We start from the raw sequence: 20,247 nt of genomic DNA on the forward strand, positions 1-20,247 counted from the left end.
TTCCAACTTACTTCATTTGAGCTGGATACATTCCAAAACCACCAGGATGATTAGAAATATGACCATTCATTGTGGTTTTCACTCCTGGGTTCTGAAAAAAGAAAGGCACATAAATTAAAGGTAATAAAAAGGTCAAGACATTTCAGTTTCAGGTTATTCATTCAACATACCCATGTCCCTGCTGGGGTGACAGAAACACAAAGATAAAGATCTCCATCCTTAAAGGGCTCTGGCACCAGAAGTGCAGATGGACATATAAACAAAGATTCAACTGGCCTTTAACATTAATGTATTAGAGCAGTAAGCAAATTGAGGCAAGTAAAAGAAAAATCTAAAATATAGTTCTGATTCCTCTACATAGAGAAGGCATAATTGTATATTCTGCTCAAAGCCTTAAACAATTCTCGGTTTTATGAAATGTTACTTTGTTTACTGCTTCATTATGAAAGTACTATAGGTTTATTAACTTTAAAAACTTGAGAAAAGTGCAAAATACAGAAACGAACAAAGGGGAAAAGCAGTACCCAGGGCGCTATCATTTATCAATGCTGTTAGTTCCCTCTAGTCTTTTTCTTGCATCTACTTTTCCTCTTTCTCCCTCCTTCAAAGCACATTTGACAACATTGTGTATACACACACTTGGATACACCTTTTTTCCAAGAAGGTATCCATTTACACATTCTTTTCACCTTTTGTGAGAAAGCAATTTCAAAAATTATCACCAGATATTTCACTTTAGAAAACATTTTTAATATGTTTCACAAACTGAACAAATTCTTTCAAACAAGATGAATAAGCAAAACTTCCTTCTTGTTAAATCCAACGGCCTTCTCTTTCCCTGTTCTCCAAGACAATACTGCTTACACCTGATCTCTTTTTTTTTTTAAGATTTTATTTATTTATTTGACAAAGAGAGAATCATCAGGCTCATGAGCTAGCACAAGCAGGGGGAGTAGCAGGCAGAGCGCGAGGGAGAAGCAGGCTCCCTGCTGAGCATGGAGTCAGTCTGGACTTGATCCCAGGATCCTGAAATCATGACCTGAGCTGAAGGCAGACCCTTAACTGACTGAACTGCCCAGGAGCCCCATACCTGGTTTATTTCTATTTACTCTTGGACACTTCCTCCTTCTTGTGTTCTGTGACACAATTCTGGATCTTATCTTACTTCTCTTTGTACACATTACATTACTATGTCTTTTCAGTAACAAAGAGGTTTGTAGGGCACATGCCAGCACTATTAGAAGACAGAGGGAGCAGGAGATTTAATAACTACTGAGTGACTATTATATGTCAGTAATATGACGGATACTTCCAAGGTGAACAAAACACAGTTCCAGCTTTGGGCCAATAGTCTACTGGGAAGAACAGTCACTCAGTGAATAAATACGAAATTAAAAATTGTTGTTTCTATTACAAAGGGTGATATGGGGGGCCATTTTGAAAGGGAACTTCATTCAGATGAGGAGGCCATAGAAAGCCTACAGAAAGAAATTATATTCAAAACCAGTAACTTCAAGTTAATTCTTTCTCATTCGTCAGCTCTCAGTTCAATCACAATGTCCTCTGGGAAGCTTTAACTGACCTCCCTGAATAGGGAAAAGCCCACTATCAGACATTCTCAGATTATAAACTTTTTTAGTTTTTTCGAAGTACTTTTCCCAACTACAAACAATTTTTCAAAGTACTTATCACAGTTATAATTTTTCATTTGTTTAATTCCTGACTCTTCACTGGACTAGAATTTCTAGAAGGGCAGAGACTTTTGTTTAATGCTGTTTCTCAAGCAGTAAGAACAGTACCAGGCACAGAATAGGTATTAATTAAATATTTATTCAAAGAAAGAAAAAAAAAAAAAAAGAAGGAAGTCCAGGTTCCACCTTTGAAAAACTTTACTGCATTCTTAACAATACAAAATTAATTCAAATGGAACACACAGTAGATAAGTCCCAGTGTGTGTGGCTCAATTTTAAATCAACTAGAGATTCAAAGGGAAAAGCCAGGCTGACTGCCATAATTTTTGGAAGGGGTGAGACCTGACCTAGTTCTTAAAGAATAGTTAAGGATTTATAAAGGTCCTCAAAACACTCAAGTTTAATTCAAGATTTCCCAATAGTCCTGCCCATATTTATTCACAGCTTAGAAGCAAATTTCTAAATTAAGGAACAAAGAAATACCTTTCCCCTTGATTTACAAAATTACAAGTATTACATTAATTCACAAATTACTACATTTACAAAATTACATTACACTTATGTTACACTGTTATATTCTGTTTTTATTGTTGTTTTGTTCTCCTTCAGTTTATACTTGGATATGATCAGTCATAGGCAGGTAAACCAGTTCTCTGGGGAAAAATTAAATCCTGATTTGTAGTGCTTACTGACTTCCATAGTATAAATATTACCACTATGGCTCATCTCAAGCTAGCAATACTTCTACAGTGGCTTACAACATTCGTAAATATCTCACAATTGGTTCTCATTCGCCTGTTAAGATCCAAACAGAACACATCATTGTTCTATTCTAGAATTTGGGCCAGGACAGAGGCCTGGAATCACCTTCTGGATCTAGAGCCCATGGCTAGAAACAGTCATTCACAGAAGCCTGGAACTCTGCTTCTGGCACTAACTAGCTACATAAATCAATTAAGCCTCTGTCTCAATTTTCTCACAGTAAAACAGAGATAATTCTTGGGTCTTTCTAACTCACAGGGCTAGTGAAAAATCAAATGATGGATGTATAAGTTTCTTCTCAAGTTTTTTTTTTTTAAGCACTCTTTCGAAACAAGCTGGTTCGTTCAGTATATAAATTAAACCCCCAGGGTTTGTACTGGTTTTGATCTGGTTTGCATTTTAAAACCACAGCAGCTGGTTTTAATGAAAAGTGATAGCCACAGCTATCATCCTTTTCATGGTTAATTCTTCATGACAGTCAAATAAATGCGTGGTTTGTGTTTTGTTTTAAAACAGTGATCTGTCATAATAAGAGAATATTAGAAAAGGGAATAGAAAATGTCAATTTGCTAAATTGAATTTTAAATATAGAAACTTTTCCTATTTGGCAATCACAGTGTCACTTGTCACAGATGCTCATGTAGCAATATGGAATTTTCAAATATTTAAATATAGCAGTTATAGTGCACACCTTGCAAAGAAAACAATTATAAATGCCTGGTTTTTCCTCGGGCTTTTAAAAGACATATCCAAATTATAGCTATGTAGGCCATATATATAGTTTAGAGGAACCTTCAAGTCTTAATAAAATAGAAGTACAGTATTTTCTCAATATCAATCAAGAGTAATTCTGTATCTTTAAACCAATACATTGTAATCACTTAAAATAATTATTTTGATTTCTCTTTTTTTTTTTCTTTAATAGTGCAGAGAAAATTCTTAGGCTGTTTACAGATTAGGACGATTTGGCAGCCAGTCTATATTCGATCTAGAATGTTGCTAGCTTAACAACTAGCTGAAGAAAAACACCTGTTGCAAAAATTTAATAAGCAACTAAAAAGCATGTTAGTACTAACTGTATGTTCGCTATTATGATAGATTTCATAAGAACGCCTAATATAGAGATGAGCCATGTATATATATATATATACACCTTATCACTGCTATCTGAGTATTTCCCTCCAACTCTAGCTGCTGTAACAGCATCATCAGAGCACACGTACTGCTTGATCTTATACATGGGAAATGACTAATATCTCAGTTCAAGAACACGGTCAATACTTTACTGATCTGGGAAAATATGCTGATTTTAAAAAAAACTACTGTTATTTATTGACACTTTAACCTGTACCAAGTATTGTGCTAAATGTTTTCTAGCCCTTATCCTGTTTAATATTCACATTAATTTTTGAAGAAGTACTATTTTCCATTCTCATTTTATAGATGAAGACATTGAGCTCAAGAGAGTACTCAAGAGAGTACTCAACAGAGTACATGACGGGCGCCTGGGTGGCTCAGTTGGTTAAAGCCTCTGCCTTCAGCTCAGGTCATGATCTCGGGATCCTGGGATCAAGTCCCGCATCGGGCTCTGCTCGGCAGGGAGCCTGCTTCCTCCTCTCCCTCTCTGCCCGCCTCTCAGCCTACTTGTGATCTCTGCCTGTCAAATAAATAAATAAAATCTTTAAAAAAAAAAAAAAAGAGAGAGAGAGAGAGAGTACATGCCATTTGCATGTGCCTTTGAAACTTTTAAAAATCATCTAGTTCCATGAATGACTAGAGAGGAACATTCTATCTGGGTGCCTGGGTGGCTCAGTCAGTTAAGTATCTGCCTTTGGCTCAGGCCATCATCCCAGGGTCCTGGGATCACCCAGAATGGGGCCCCCCGCTGGGCTTCCGGTGGGTGGGGGATTCTGCTTCTCCCTCTGCCTCATAGCACCAGCTCCCCCCACAATGCTCGCACTCGTGCTCACTCACTCACTCTTCTCTCTCAAATAAATAAAATCATTAAAAAAAAAAAAGAGTAACGTGCTGTTTCTTTATCAGATATAATCATAAGCAGAGAACAAAAAGGGGGAAAGAAAATGACATTTGATGAGCCCCACTTCATAGGACATTTTAGAAACCTCATCTCATTGCATCCTTAGAACAGCCTTTTGAGGTAGTTATTAGCTCCATTTTGTAGGTGAGATGTCGGTCTCAAATAAGACACCTGCCCAGGTGGTAACACAAGAAGCTAGAACCAGAAACGCACAGGTTCACTTAGATGCAGATTTATCTCCGGTACAGTACTGTACTCCGGCACAGATTTATCTCCGGTACAGTACATGTACAGTACTGTACAGTACATGTACAGCACATGTACAGTACTGTACAGTACAGTACTATAAATGGATTTTCTCTCTTTATGATGTTCTTAGTAACATTTTTTCTAGCTTACTCTATTGTACTGCATAGAGTATATAATACATATACAAAATATGTATTTATCAACTGTTTATGTTATCACTGACATTTCCAATCAACAATCAGCTATTAATAGGTAAGTCAAAGCTACAATCAGCTATTAATAGGAAGTCAAAAGTGCTATGTGAAGTTTTTGACTGCAAGGGGTCCAGTGCCCCTAACTACCTCATGTTGTTCATAGGTCAAGAGTATAAAAGTGGGTTTTCCCGAGTGCTTTATTCACATGTAAATAGCATGTGATACCCATATATTTACCTGGATCATTTGCATTTCTTCCATTATAATTAAATACATATTAAGGGAAGGGAGAAATGAGTCTTCAATTTAGCTGGAATTCTCCAACAAAAATAAAAATACGGTAGGACAGGGAACAAAATTCAGAGAGAGAAGAAACTGTCTTAACCCTTCTTTATTACCAGGCCCCCTATCTCCTATCCCACTGAAGCACACCTTGGGGTTGAGTTCTGGGAGAAATGGTGGTAGGATTGGCTGTTGAACTGTTTCTCAGCAAAGTGTCCATTAAATTTCATAAGTGACATGAGGAATTTTTTTTTAAAGATTTTATTTATTTATTTGACAGACAGAGATCACAAGTAGCCAGAGAGGCAGGCAGAGAGAGAGGAAGGGAAGCAGGCTCCCTGCTGAGCAGAGAGCCAGATGCGGGGCTTGATCCCAGGACCCTGGGATCATGACCTGAGCCGAAGGCAGAGGCTTTAACCCACTGAGCCACCCAGGCGCCCTGACATGAGGAATTTTAACTGAAATCTCCACATACTTATTTATGTATGAGTTTTCCTTTTTTACATATACCTTGTCTACACAGGCTTGAAAAAAATCTTTTATCAAAATGTTTATCTCCCTGGTTGTATTATTTCCACAATTCATAATGGACTTGCACTTAGCCTTATATAATAACTGCTGCAATAAACTGACGTTTAAAGGAGTATATACTTTATCAGTGGAAGTTCCTGATTTAATCACTCTGTGACATAATTAATCAGCAAAAACAGCCCTCAGTGCCTGGTCACCATGGCCACACCCCTAAACAGACTGTCATCTACTCCATCACATGTCATGGAGGGCTCATTAAAACTGCAGCTAAATTTGGGGTTTTTACATTTTCTTGTAATCAATTTTTCTATTTTTGAGGCACTTCATATTTACAGAAAAGTTGTGAAAGTAGAACACAAAGTTCTTGCATAACCTGCACCCTATCTCCTTATTGTTAACATCTCTCATTAGCATGATGTATTTGTGACAATTAATGAGGAATATCAATATTTTATTATTAACTAAAATCAATACTTTATTCAGACTTCCTTCCCTTTTTTATGTAATTTTTTTTCTGGTCCAGGATCCTGCCCATAATACCACATTGCATTTAGTCCTCATGTCTCATTAGGTTCCTCTCCACTGTGACCATTTCTCATACACCCCTTGTTTCTGAAGACTATTAGTTTTCTAGGGCTTCCATAACAAAGTATCACAAACTGGGTGGCTTTGAACAACAGAAACTTATTCTCTCATAGTTGTGGAGGCTAGAAGTCCTAAATGAAGCTAAGCTCTCTCTGAAGGCTGTAGGGAAGGAATCCTTCTTTGTCTCTTCTAACTTCCGATGGTTGCTGGTAATCTCTGGCTTTCCTTGGCTTGTAGATGGATCACTCAAATCTCTGCTCTGTCTTCATATGGCCTCCCTTGGGAGTCTATCTATCTCCAAATATCCTTCTTCTCATAAGGACACTGCATTATGATTCATTGGCAAAGATCCTGTCCAAATGCGGTCACATTCTTAAGTACAGAGTGGGAGGACTTGAGCATATCTTTTGGGGGGACACAATTCAACCTGCCGTAATCACCTTGATTGCCTTTTGAGGAGTACTGTATTTTGATATTCTATAGGATGTCTCGCAACTAGGATTTGTTTGATGTTTTTCTCATGATTAAGCTGGAGTTACAGCTTTGGAGGAGGAAGACCATAAAGATATGTGCCACTCTCACCACATCATATCCAAAGTCCATGTTGTTAGCTATGACAACACTGTTTATGCTAACCTTGCTCACTGACTAAAGCAGCATGTGTCACATCTCCCCATTATTAAGTGATCTCCCACCATACCACTCTGCAGACCTGTTTGGAAGAAGTCACTATATGCAGCCCACGCTTACATGGTGGAGAGTCAAGCTCCAACTCAGAGAGGGAATGTCTGCATGAATTATTTAGAATTCTTCTGTATGGGAGATTTGTGTATTTTCCACTATTTACCTAATTATTCTACTTTTTAGTTAACAGAAATGATAGAAAACTGTACAAGAGAGGATCTGATTCATCAAATAGAAACTCTTGATTGTTCATCCCCTGTTAAACTCCTATTTCAGGTGGTTCAGATAAGATCTGAGTTAGGCTTCCATTCTGCACTGGATACAGCACAGTGTTGAGTGAGAGAGAGAAAGAGAGAAATTGAGGCATGAGAGAGATCATAGCCTTTAACACAAAACCTTGGCTAACACCACCAAAAGACAACGGGAATTTTAAAAAGTAAACATTATCTAAGAAGTTCAGATCTTCCCAGAAGCAAAAAGCTGTTGAGTGCAGATTCTCAGAAGAGGTAGAAGAATATTCCCTGTGGGCATTTTCTTCCAAAATACGAATAAAAGTACAGCTTTTTCTGCCAGATCAGTTCTCAACCAAACACATATCAGGGAACAACATTTGGGAATAAGAAGTAAAGAAAACCATCTCACCTAACTCACCTCTTCCCTCCCCACCCCAGTAATTTTTTTTTTTCAAATCTCTATTTTTTGAAAATTAGTCTTAAGGGTTAGTATTCATTGACATTCTATGAACCTTTTGGAAAGGTTCCAAAATGAAAGTTTGTGTCACCCACTGACTAGTGCAAAACAAAAGCTACTGAGGCAGTGTGAGACAGTGTTTTTCCATAGTAGTGCCACAAGCTAAATTTGCACATTTCAACATATTTTACAAAGGCAAACAGATAGAGTCTGTGGGCCAGACATGACCCAACCTGGTGGAAGGAAAACTATGTTCTGAAATCATCTTTAATGAAATGGAAACTCTTGAATTCAAATTTTATTATGATGTATTAAATGGCCTCTAAAAATAGTAAATCATAAAACCTTACAGGTACAGTGAGAAGAGTTTTAACCCACGGATGAGATATAACATTTTAATATTTAACTACCCTGTTGCCACATGATTACCTTTCTCTGTCTTACCTCGAGCAAAGGACATGAAGAGGTAAACAAAACACTGCTGGTGCTTTACTCTGCATTTTTAGTACAGCTCCTCAAGTCAATCTATGGTTTTACAAAGTCTACAACATATTGTTATAGTAAATGGTTACAACCTACAGAGTGGTGTCATCTTAAAGAAATGATTATACTCAATTCATCCTGCATTTCTAAATCATAAATACATCCCCTCATGGTTATAAGTAAGAAATGCTTAATTTCTAAACTATCCAGGACATTAAGCAATGCAATTCTGTTTAAATGAAAGTTAAAAAAGCTTTCTTCTGTATTATAATACATATCACCCTAAAATTGTTTCCCAGATATTTTTATTAAAAGATGCTACTTTTCATCTCAAGCTCATTTCTTTTTGTCTGACATACTACTCAAACGTTGGTTATTCTAGTAAGAGGACACAGAGGTATCATATCAATAATTACTCATTATTTCAATTTGTTCTATTTTTCTCAAGATATGGTTTTAGAGATCCAAATGTGAGCATAATGGTTATATGGGGGCAGGTGTATCAGGTTTAACACCCATAACTTCATAAGTCAGCAGAAAGTTGATGATTTGGGCTAATAAGCTAAAATTCTTCAATCATTCTTAACTAACACTTCTTCCTATTATTCCACACTGCTTAACATTTTGTTGACAAACATAAAAATGGACTCCTTTCAAAATACTACTCTTCACTTATCTTTAAAAACAGAGGCAGTCCCAATATGCTGTTAGAAAGTGATTTGACAAAGAATAGTCAAAACAAAACAAAGATCAATTCCAGTAATTATCTACATTTGGCTGAATATAAAAATAACTGATCATCAGCCAGTACTGCTCCTAAGAAAACAAATCCTAACAAAATCTTCCTTGAAAACTTTCCCATCTTATTTGGAAACTTTAGGTTAAAAAAGAAAGAAAGAAAAGCTATATTTAGGAAAAGAGCACATTACAGGCAGTGTTAGGACAGCATAGTATCAAGTTTAAGGGAAGTTAGATTAGGAGTGGGTCTAGAAAAGAAAATCTCCCCCAAAGAAGGGTTGAATCAAAGAAGGCAACATAAAGATCTTTAGAAATGTATAGAACAGGAGGGGAGGCAGCCATCATCAGGATCATTTATAGTTCTACGTGGCAAGGAGAAAGACAGAAATGCAAAGTGGGCACCTTATGCTTGGGGCAGGATGGGAGGGCATTCAGTTAATAAAAGCCTTCCTTCAGGCTGTGATACATGGGCTGAGTAAGCTGGGAAGAGCAAAGACAAGAGACAGCATGGTACATTTAGGAAACCACCAGCAGTTCAGAGTCACTGAAGAATAATTTAAGAGGTAGAAAGTAATGAGGGAGCTAAAACAGCACTGCCTTTCACAGGGGGCAAACTTAATTTACATCAAATTTTGTTAGACGAAAAATCCATGCTTACGAACCATTGTCTGTGTAATTGCTATTCACAATAAATATTAAGATTACATTTCTTTCTTTGTATAATCTCTTATCTTTAGAATAATCATCTTACCTTCAAACCTTAGTTTTCCTTCCTTTCCATTAATGTCATCCCTTCCCTCTGCACCAGGAGTGAAGTTTCCTTTCAACGCATTTAAACACAATCTATTCCACTTTCATTTCTGTCTTTCTGCAGGCATCTCTCCCTGATCTCTATGCACTGCCTCATGCACAGTGTTCACTGTGGTATCCAAATCAACACTATCCTATCCATTACTTTCATTCCCTCCTGTCTCAAATCCTTGTTTCCTGGATCCCATAACTCCCTCTTCTTTACTTTTACTTTTCTCTTTTGGGAGGGCACATACTTCAGAGTGTAGGAAAGCTAATTTCTAAAGCTTTACATGACTGAAACATGTTTAATTCAACCTTCACAGAGGACCAGTAGTTTGTCTTGGTTTCTGGGCCTATATTGCAAATTATTTTTGCCCCAGAATTTTGAAGCCATTGATCTGTCTTCAGTGTCGCTGCTGAGATGTTAGGTGCCATTCTGTTTCTCAGTGACCTATTTTTTTTTTCTTTCTGCAGTTCTGGAGTTTGGGAATCTTCACTTTTCTCCCCGTGATTTTTCTGAAATCTCATGAATATACTGCTATAGCTGTTTTTAAAAAATTCAATATATTAGAAACTCAAGAGGTCTTTCCAAATTTGAAAATCACTGTCCTTAAATTCTAAGAAATTTTCTTGAGTTATTTCTTTGAGCATTTCTTCACGACACTTTCTAAAACTCTGCCTTTCTAAAGAATTCTACTGTTCTATTCTGAGGACTGAGTCTCTAATGTTATTGCCTTTCACATTTGTTTGTCATTTCCTGGTATTTCTGTTCTACTTTCTGAGTGGCTTCCTTAACTTCATCTCCAAAAAATCATTTTAAATTTTTCAAATCTTCTATCAATTTTCAATTTCCAGGAGCACATATTTATGCCTTTCTTAAAAAATAATACTTGTTCTTACTTCCAGATTGCAGTATATTCTTTGATCTTTCTGAAAATATTGAAGATAATATTCTCCTTTTTCCTTTGTGTCTATTGCTGCCAATTTCTTTGTTTTCTCCAGGCTTGTTTTGGTCTCCAAATTTCTTCAAATGTCTAGCGATCATTGGTTACCACTCACACTGAAGACGAAACACTAAAAGGCCAATTAGAAAGTCTGTGTAGGTGAGTGGGGATTGCCGAAAGGTAGGCTTCACTGTGGAACGGTCTCCTTGGGCTATTCCACTGGGAAGTATCCACAGGTCTTTAGCACAGAAGCATCAGATTCTTCAAAGAAGCATCTTCCAACTGAGTATCTGGAGAATATAAAACTGACTGCCAAATTTTTGGAGATGAATAGGAGAATGTGCACTGGGGGCATCTCACTATTTAGTGTTTCATTTAATTTCCGATCCTCCTTCTGTACCTTGGTATCCCCCACTCAAGAGTTCTCTAGTTCACATTCTCCAGAGAACTGACTTCCAGTGTTGCTCGAGTGCGGGGAGGCATCTGAGGACTAAGTTCACTTTAAACACACTTACCACTGTTTCCACGTCACTCTCGTTGTCAAGCCTTTCTAAGATTCCGAAGTGTCTCTCCCTAGCAGCTCAGGTTCCAGCTTCTCAGTACTTGTAGGTCAGTTATCATCACCTATGGGCTTTCCAGCGTCACTTTATCTCACTGGGTTTCTACAGGTTTTGAATCCCCTTGCTGTCACTGTTTTGGAAGGAGTGGAATAAATCTGTGTTTGATCTGCCTTTTCCTGTAACATATTTTCATTGTCAAAACACTGGCAAATATTTATTAATGAAAACTTTAAGAGAAAAATTCAAGTCACCTCCACTATGAACTTGAGAGGTTAAGATGGACTATGAAATATGAGCACAAGTTTATACTAAAAACAAAAAGACTAGGACAGCCAGAGGGAAAGCAACACAAAAATGAAGAAAATTTACCTAACATAAAGTCAGCTGATATTTTGGTAGTGTATGTTTAACTACCTGTTGTTATATATAACAACAAATGCTATTGTCAAATCCCATGAAAGAAACAACAATTATAGTGTAAAAGTAAGGCAATATCCCCAACTAAATCAGGGATTATTGTTAATTTAAAAAATGCCTTAATTGTTTTTCTAGAAATTAAGTCATACCTTTAAATGCACAATAGAGTTAGATGACTAAGTGAAACTTAGATAAATTATCAGTGACTTAAATTATTCAGATTTTTTTCCAAAGAGAAGTCCTATTTATTTATTTTTTAAAGATTTACTTATCTATGAGAAAGAGAGAAAGGGTGTGTGGGAGAAGGAGCAGAGGGAGAGAATCTCAAGCAGACTCCTTGCTGACCACAAAGCCAGACATGGGGCTCAAGCCCAGGACCCTGAGTTTATGACCTGAGACAAAATCAAGAGCGAGAGCCAGATGCCCACCCAACTGAGCCACCCAGGCACCCCAAGAAGCCTTATTTAGTGAATATAGGTGGGAATGAATTTTTTGTCAGCTCCCCAAAAGAGAAATCAGAGATATCTGTGCATTAGTTTTAAAATCAAGTTGCCCATAAATGTAGTGTGAAACTCTTTTATTAGGAGGTTAGATATTTACATAGTCATAAAAATTAAAGAAGAGGAGCCCCTGGGTGGCTCAGTGGGTTAAGCCTTTGCCTTCGGTTCAGGTCATGATCTCAGGGTCCTGGGATCGAGCCCCATGTCGGGCTCTCTGCTCAGTGGGGAGCCTGCTTCCCCGACTCTCTCTGCCTAACTCTCTGCCTACTTGTGATCTCTCTCTGTCAAATAAATAAATAAAATCTTTAAAAAATAATAATGATAAATAAAATAAATGAACAAAAATTAAAGAAGAAAAAACTTTAAGTCCAATGGGAAAAAATTTATAATTGACACTACTAAATTTCATACTTTTTTTTTTTTCTAAAGATTTTACTTCTTTATTTGACAGAGGGAGAGATCACAAGTAGGCAGAGAGGCAGGCAGAGAGAGAGGGGGAAGCAAGCTCCCTCTTGAGCAAAGAGCCCAATGCGGGACTCGATCCCAGGACCCTGGGATCATGACCTGAGCTGAAGGCAGAGGCTTTAACCCCCTGAGCCACCCAGGCGCCCCCTAAATTTCATACTTAAAGGCAGTAAATATAAGCTTTGGCTATGGATAATACTAACCTTGAAAAATGTCTACGATATTCTAACAACATAAACACTCAAAAATAAGAGCACAGTTCTTCATAAGCCTCAAATTACCCATGAACTGGGATAAATCTAGACATATTTCTGTTTGCTACTGTAAAAAAAAAAAAAGGTAATTTTTAAGCATTTTAGTGTGTGAGTTACTGTGCAAGCACTTTATATATATTATCTTACTTAATTCTTATCCACCTTATGAGGTTGTAAGAGCTTACTGATACCAGACAGGCCAAGACCCCTCACCAAGAGGGTTTCTGGCTTTGTGGGAGGAAGAATTCAAGAGGAAGTATTTTAGAGAAAAAGGATAAAGATTTATTAAGTACAGAAGAATGGAGCTACCTCACAAAGAAGCGGTCTCTCCTTCCACACAAGAAAGAGGACCTCCGCTTCACTTCTAATAAAGGATTTTATTGGGTTTTTTGTTTTTTTAAATTAGCTAGCCTACAGGGAGGGGCTTACTCTAACTTTGGGTTTATCACTTACGTTAGGTGGTTAGTTATTCCACTGTCTTAGGGTTATGGAATTACCCACAGTGAGCATTTTTAAGAATGTCCACCTTTTGTAGCTTTTATTCCTGGAGGGAATGGGCTCTCATAGTTTTCCATGAGTTGAATCTTGTGATTCTGTTTATGATATTTACTTTTTTTTAGGTTAAGGGTCAGCCTAAAACCAAAATGGCTTTACTTTGGTCAGCTTGTCTCTTTAGTCTCCCTTCCCTCCCGCCTCATCATTATCCTGTGTTAATGAGGAATCTGGGACTTACAAAAGTTATAAGTAAAGATAACTTGGCCATGACATCTATGTACCATGGCTAAGGTCTACCAAGTCATGTTTTTAACTATCGCATACTTCCCTTTAACTACTGATAAATCCAGTATTTTAAAATTGGTCAGGGATATGTCAACACTGATTAATTAAAAGCCAAAATGACCTTTGTAAATTCAAATAAGATCCATTCAATAGTAATCATCACCAGCCAATACCAGTACTAATTTATTCAATCATTCACTCATTCAACAAACATTTACTATGTAACCATTATGTGCCCATCAGTGATCTAGATGAGCACTGTTAAATAAAACTTCCTGCGATGCTGAACATGTGTGATATCATCACTATCCAATACAGTAGCTGAGCACAAGTGTTGAACACTTGAAGTGTGGCTAGTACCACTGAAAAACTGTAATTTTAATTTTATTAAGTTTAAATTAGCTTAGGGGTACCTGGGTGGCTCAGTTGGTTAAGCACCCAACTCGATCTCAGCTCAGGTCTCGATTTCAGGGTCATGAGTTCTCACCCCATGTTGGGCTCCACACTGGGCATGGAGTTGTTGGTTTTTTTTTTTAATTAAATTTAAATTAGTTTATATTTAAATATAAATAGCCACAGTTGGTCAATGGCTATCATACTAGACAGGAGAGCTCTAGATACTGAGTGCCCATTTGGCAGACATGGTTCCCACTTTTATGGAGCTCACAGTCTAGTGAGAAAGCCAACATGAATGATAATAAATATTACAATTTCTGTTAATGGCTTAGAAGAAAAAGAATAGAAAAGGTGTATTTATAAGGATATAAAGTCAGACTCAGTCACATCTAGCAATGAACGTCTAAAAACTATAGGATTAAGAGATTCGTGCTGAAAATGTTATTTCAGGGTTTCCTCATTTAAAACCAGGATAGGGGCGCCTGGGTGGCTCAGTGGGTTAAAGCCTCTGCCTTCGGCTCTGGTCACGATCCCAGGGTCCTGGGATTGAGCCCCATGTTGGGCTCTCTGCTCAGTGGCGAGCCTGCTTCCCTTCTCTCTCTGCCTGCCTCTCTGTCTACTTGTGATCTCTGTCTGTCAAATAAATAAATAAAATCTTTTAAATAAATAAATAAATAAATAAAACCCAGGATAATTAGTGAACCACTGAAACAAAGAGCTGATGCATTTTTTGAAAGTGCCTTCAATGTTTTAAGACTGATGCACAGAAACAGTGTTCTGTGAGCAAAGAAATCTATGTACAAATAACTCTGAATAAGGATAATTTCTTTTTATCCTATTAACAACCTGAATTTAAACAAAATAAATTGAAAGAAAGTAGGAAAGAGAAATCAAAAAATAAAACAGTAAAACCTATAAAATGCCAACTTTAGATACTCCAAGTTTAAGAATCTGAATTTGAGGGATCAGGAAGTGAGAGAAAAACAAGTGAAGTACTATTCCACTTGGAAAGAAATGGAACTTTTTTACGGCAACAAGTCCTTTTTTGGGCCAGTGTCAATTAGAAAGAAAGAAAGAAAAAAGTTTTTCCGGAAATTACATTCCTAGATTTGAGCACCTGGAAATGTAATAGAGCAAACAGAACTCTATATATTAAATTAATAAGATAAAAAGAGGTGCTTGGATCAGCAGAGGAAGGGAGAATCACCAAATACCTTCATGTTCCTGGATCATATTGTATGGATTTTTGTTTGGGAAGTTAAGATAGATTTGTTTGGGTAAGTAGGCTATTTCAAGTCAAAGGGAAGAGGAAATTTGAAGAGGGAATTAGCACAAGCACCAGTAATGCCACATTTGCATTTTCTTCCTTTCCCGTCTTTCCCATCTCTAAGCTACTAGAAAACGAGTCCATAGACTGAGATAAGTAAAACTGGGGGAGAAGCATGACCTGATTTAGTTGAAATGTGTTGTTCATAAGAAGAACAAGTTTAGCAATTCTAAATAGTTCCCCAATTAATTCCAGCTCTGTATTAAATAAACTAGGTGTAATTTAGCTGACATAATTGCTGTCTACCATTTTAAACCAAGTGTTTTGTAAAATCAATGCACTAAGAGAACTGAACTACCACTGTAAGTGCTAACAGCAATGGGAGGAGGAGGAGCAGGAGCTGCCATTTAGATAGCACTATATGCCAGGCACAATTCTAAGTGCTTTAAATATATTTGTCACAACCACCTCATGAGGTAAAGACCATTATTATCCTCACCTTACAGATGAATTAAGATGGGGACTGACTTTAATCAAATTCCCAATGTCAGTCCCTAGCTTAAGAGGCAACCCACGGAATGGGAGAAGATATTTGCAAATGACAGCACAGACAAAAAGCTGATATCCAGGATCTATAAAGAACTTCTCAAACTCAACACACACAAAATAATCATGTCAAAAAATGGGCAGAAGACATGAACAGACACTTCTCCAATGAAGACATACAAATGGCTAACAGACACATGAAAAAATGTTCATCATCACTAGCCATCAGGGAGATTCAAATCAAAACCACATTGAGATACCACCTTACACCAGTTAGAATGGCCAAAATTAGCAAGATAGGAAACAACGTGTGCCGGAAAGGATGTGGAGAAAGGGGAACCCTCTTACACTGTTGGTGGGAATGCAAGTTGGTGCAGCCACTTTGGAGAACAGTGTGGAGATTCCTCAAGAAATTAAAAATAGAGCTTCCCTATGACCCTGCAATTGCACTGCTGGGTATTTACCCCAAAGATACAGATGCAGCGAAAAGAAGGGCCATCTGTACCCCAATGTTTATAGCAGCAATGGCCATGGTCAACAAACTGTGGAAAGAACCAAGATGTGGACGAATGGATAAGGAAGATGTGGTCCATATACACTATGGAGTATTATGCCTCCATCAGAAAGGACGAATACCCAACTTTTGTATCAACATGGATGGGACTGGAAGAGATTATGCTGAGTGAAATAAGTCAAGCAGAGAGTCAATTATCATATGGTTTCACTTATTTGTGGAGCATAACAAATAACATGGAGGACATAGGCAGATGGAGAGAAGAAGGGAGTTGAGGGAAATTGGAAGGAGAGATGAACCATGAGAGACTATGGACTCTGAAAAACAATCTGAGGGTTTTGAAGGGGTGGGGGGTGGGAGGTTGGGTGAGCCTGGTGGTGGGTATTATGGAGGGCACGTATAGCATGGAGCACTGGGTATGGTGCCTAAACAATGAATTCTGTTACACTGAAAAGAAATTAATTAAAAAAAAATTCCCAATGTCAAAGAGCTAATAGGGAGTAGATATGTAATAAAATCTAACCACTTTGCCATATAGAAGAAAACAATGTTCAGAGACCTTTTTTTTGCCCAAAATCACATGATCACATAGCATCTAAACAGAACTAAAAGAATTTTTTGTGTTGCTATAAATTTATTATAATAAGAGTACATACATTCGTACAGAAAAGAACAGTGTAACTTTACTTATAAAGAAGAAAGAAAAGGAATGGCTTTGAATGCTTATGAAGTAAAGGCAAGACAAAATCAGGAATGCAACCTAGAGTTTCAAATGATTACAAAATTCCAAAAGGTCATGGCATCACCTTGACTTTTGATCAGCAAAATCCCTGCCTCTAACAGAGTATTTCTCTATGGGAACACATTTCCAATTGTATAATAACAGTCAATAAAACTAGAATTGACTTTTATATTCAACTTTAGGATAGCGTATGTTTTTACAAACATGGTAATGAATTATTATAACAGAAATAAAGCAATAAGGTAATAAAAAAGGCTCTATGAAAATGTAGAAATAATCCATTTTATCTCTATTAAGCAGAAGTATCTACAGTGGATGATTTTCCTCCGACTTCTTTGGAAAATATATTTTCTCAGAAATTTCAACAAATCAACTTAAAAACATTTGCTGATTTTCCTAACATAATTTTACATATTTTTACTGAATTTGATGAGGAAAGGAGTTAAGTTTTCCTTAAGCTACTAAACTAAGTGTAAGCATAGCTTAAACTCAGCAAACTCATTTCAATATATTACACTATAAGAGAATACATGATTATTTCTTATACAACTTTTTTTTTATATTTGGCACTATTTCTTAAAGTAGTTCTCAAACTCCATATATTTGTGTAACAGTAAAAATCTATTAATAAGAGAACTGCCAGGATATTAAGTGATTTTTTTTTTTTTTTAAGTGGGGTAGTGGGTGGAGGGTGAGAGGGAGGTAGAGAATCTTAAGCAGGCTCCACGTCTAGCACAGAGCCCAATGCTGGGCTCGGCCTGATTTCATAACCTCACAACCCTGAGCCAAAATCAAGAGCTGGACGCTTAAGTGATAGCCACCCAGGTGCCCCTTAAGTGATCATTTGATGAGCTAAACTGGAATCATTTCAGAAGCTTCTGTGATAAAATTTGAATCAATCTAATATTGTCTCCTAAAACTTAAATTTATTTTTTTTTTAAGATTTTATTTATTTATTTGACAGAGAGAGATCACAAGTAGACAGAGAGGCAGGCAGAGAGAGAGAGGGAAGCAGGCTCCCTGCTGAGCAGAGAGCCTGATGTGGGACTCGATCCCAGGACCCTGAGATCATGACCTGAGCCGAAGGCAGCGGCTTAACCCACTGAGCCACCCAGGTGCCCCTTAAATTTATTATTCTTATACTTAAATCCAATCAATGGTTCCCCACTGCTCTCTAGAAAGCATCCAATTCAATTAGCTAGCATAGTACTCTTTTCTGATCTGGATTTTTATACATTTAAAGCTTCCTTTCGGGGCACCTGGGTGGCTCAGTGGGTTAAAGCCTCTGCCTTCGGCTCGGGTCATGATCCCAGGGTCCTGGGATCGAGCCCCACATCAGACTCTCTGCTCAGCAGGGAGACTATTTCCTCCTCTCTCTCTCTCTGCCTGCCTCTCTGCCTACTTGTGATCTCTGTCTGTCAAATAAATAAAGTCTTTAAAAATAAATAAATAAAGCTTCCTTTCCACCATTTCTGCCTTCCTGCCACCTCCCCTGTTCCATCCCAGACCACTCCTCCACCCTGAACCCTCCCTATACTTGCACAGGCAGACTATACATCATTTTGAAGATTCTTGCCATCAAGTAACATCTTCTATCTGGAATATTCTCTCACCCAAAAATCTCCCTGCCACCTTCATCTGGCCAGCTCCTAGTCAAACTTCAGATCTAGATTTCTGTAAAGTAGGATGGAGAGATGCCTCTTTCATGTGTTCCCATTATATTTGAGACTAACATGAAGATGCACTTAGCATACTACAGTAACTTCCAACTTTTGTTGTTTGTATACAGGACTATAAGTTTCTTGAGGGCAGGGGCTAAATAATTTTATTGAACACAAAGTGTGAAGCAGAGTTCCTAATACAGAGTAAGTTCTCAGTAAAAATGTATTCAATGAATGAAAAACATTATGCCAACAATTATTTTTTTACTTGGCCAAATTAAGATGTTTATTTCAAATCCTATTAAGAAAAAAAACGAATGAAACTATGTTCTAAAAGCAAGAAAAACTGACAGGAACTATTTCAGTTAGTCAGAGTTAAAAACACAATATTTAGCACCAACAGCCTCTAACAGAAGCCACTCAAGGAAAACAGCAAGCATGGTCCACTACTATGCCCAAATCCCTCTAAGTTACCCCATCCACACTGTAAAATAAAACTCTTGCCTTTCCATCTTGACTTCACTTACCACCAGCCACCTTCCTTATTTTTCCCAAATGGAAAGGAAAAAAAAAAATCCTCATCTAACCATATCCTCTCACCTTTGCAATTCTGCCCCTTGTCTGATGGTATCAGTCCTACCAGAATCTAACCACTTTCTGCGAGTGTGAGGAAATTCTGTTCCTAGACTTGCCATTGGGACATCTGGATGTCAACTTGATTTAGGTTTGTTGTGAGATTAGAAAACACTGAACACCAAAGTTAATACTATTCCTTGCTTTGTCAATACTATTCCTAACTCTGGGCCCTTGGACATGTTAAACTCATGGGATGTTCATTAGTACTGATTGAGCTGGAAATTAGGGTATTTCCAGGAGTTCTCTGCAGCTCTAAAGGCTAGCGCATTAGTTCGGTGACATCAGTCACAGAGGCTAGCACACCGGCTCAGTGTACTTCTTGTCAACTAAATTCACTCTAAGGATCACCTGACAAAACAGAAATGGAAGAAAATATTGTATCTTCTCATGGTACTGGGGAGAGGTCAGGGGGAGTTAACATAGGTAACTTTGAGAACTTGATATACGTTACCCTCACAACCTCTAAAGCCTGCCTACACTGCCTATAAAGAAAGCATGTGATATATATAGATATAGATATATCTATATATCTGTAGATAAATAGATATATTTTTTTTTTACAGTTTAGCTGGTATGAAGCCCTGGGAACAGCACATAGCAGCACAGAGTAGCACACTCCTCCAACTTCAGTTAGCTAGGAAGAATAGATGAAAGTCCCTGTTCTCCCAAAAACCGAAGCTGCTCTATTCTGGGATGCTAAAAAGGAAATATTTCTAGGAAACAAGTGTTTGAATTTTATGAGATATGATATGTTTACAAGAGCAGTACTTAATCTTAACTGCTACTGTTGTCACCTGAGGGAAGGCTAGTTTTGCCAAGAGCCATGTGGCTGCTTCCCTGCCATGA

General features: G+C 37.5%; 1 protein-coding gene across 3 annotated transcripts in view; it reads right to left on the bottom strand.

The window, feature by feature from the left end:
* EPS8 (EGFR pathway substrate 8, signaling adaptor) overlaps positions 1-20,247 on the bottom strand; it is a 181,878-nt gene that overhangs the window by 65,550 nt on the left and 96,081 nt on the right. For all 3 annotated transcript variants that reach the window (XM_080810596.1, XM_080810597.1, XM_080810598.1), the window contains one exon: positions 12-91. In XM_080810596.1, the coding sequence (XP_080666722.1) occupies positions 12-70 (59 nt within the window). In that variant the 5' untranslated portion in view covers positions 71-91. The remainder of the gene's footprint in view (positions 1-11; positions 92-20,247) is intronic.

This window comes from Martes martes (genome assembly GCF_963455335.1).
Source record: "Martes martes genome assembly, chromosome: 8".
Classification (NCBI taxonomy): domain Eukaryota; kingdom Metazoa; phylum Chordata; class Mammalia; order Carnivora; family Mustelidae; genus Martes; species Martes martes.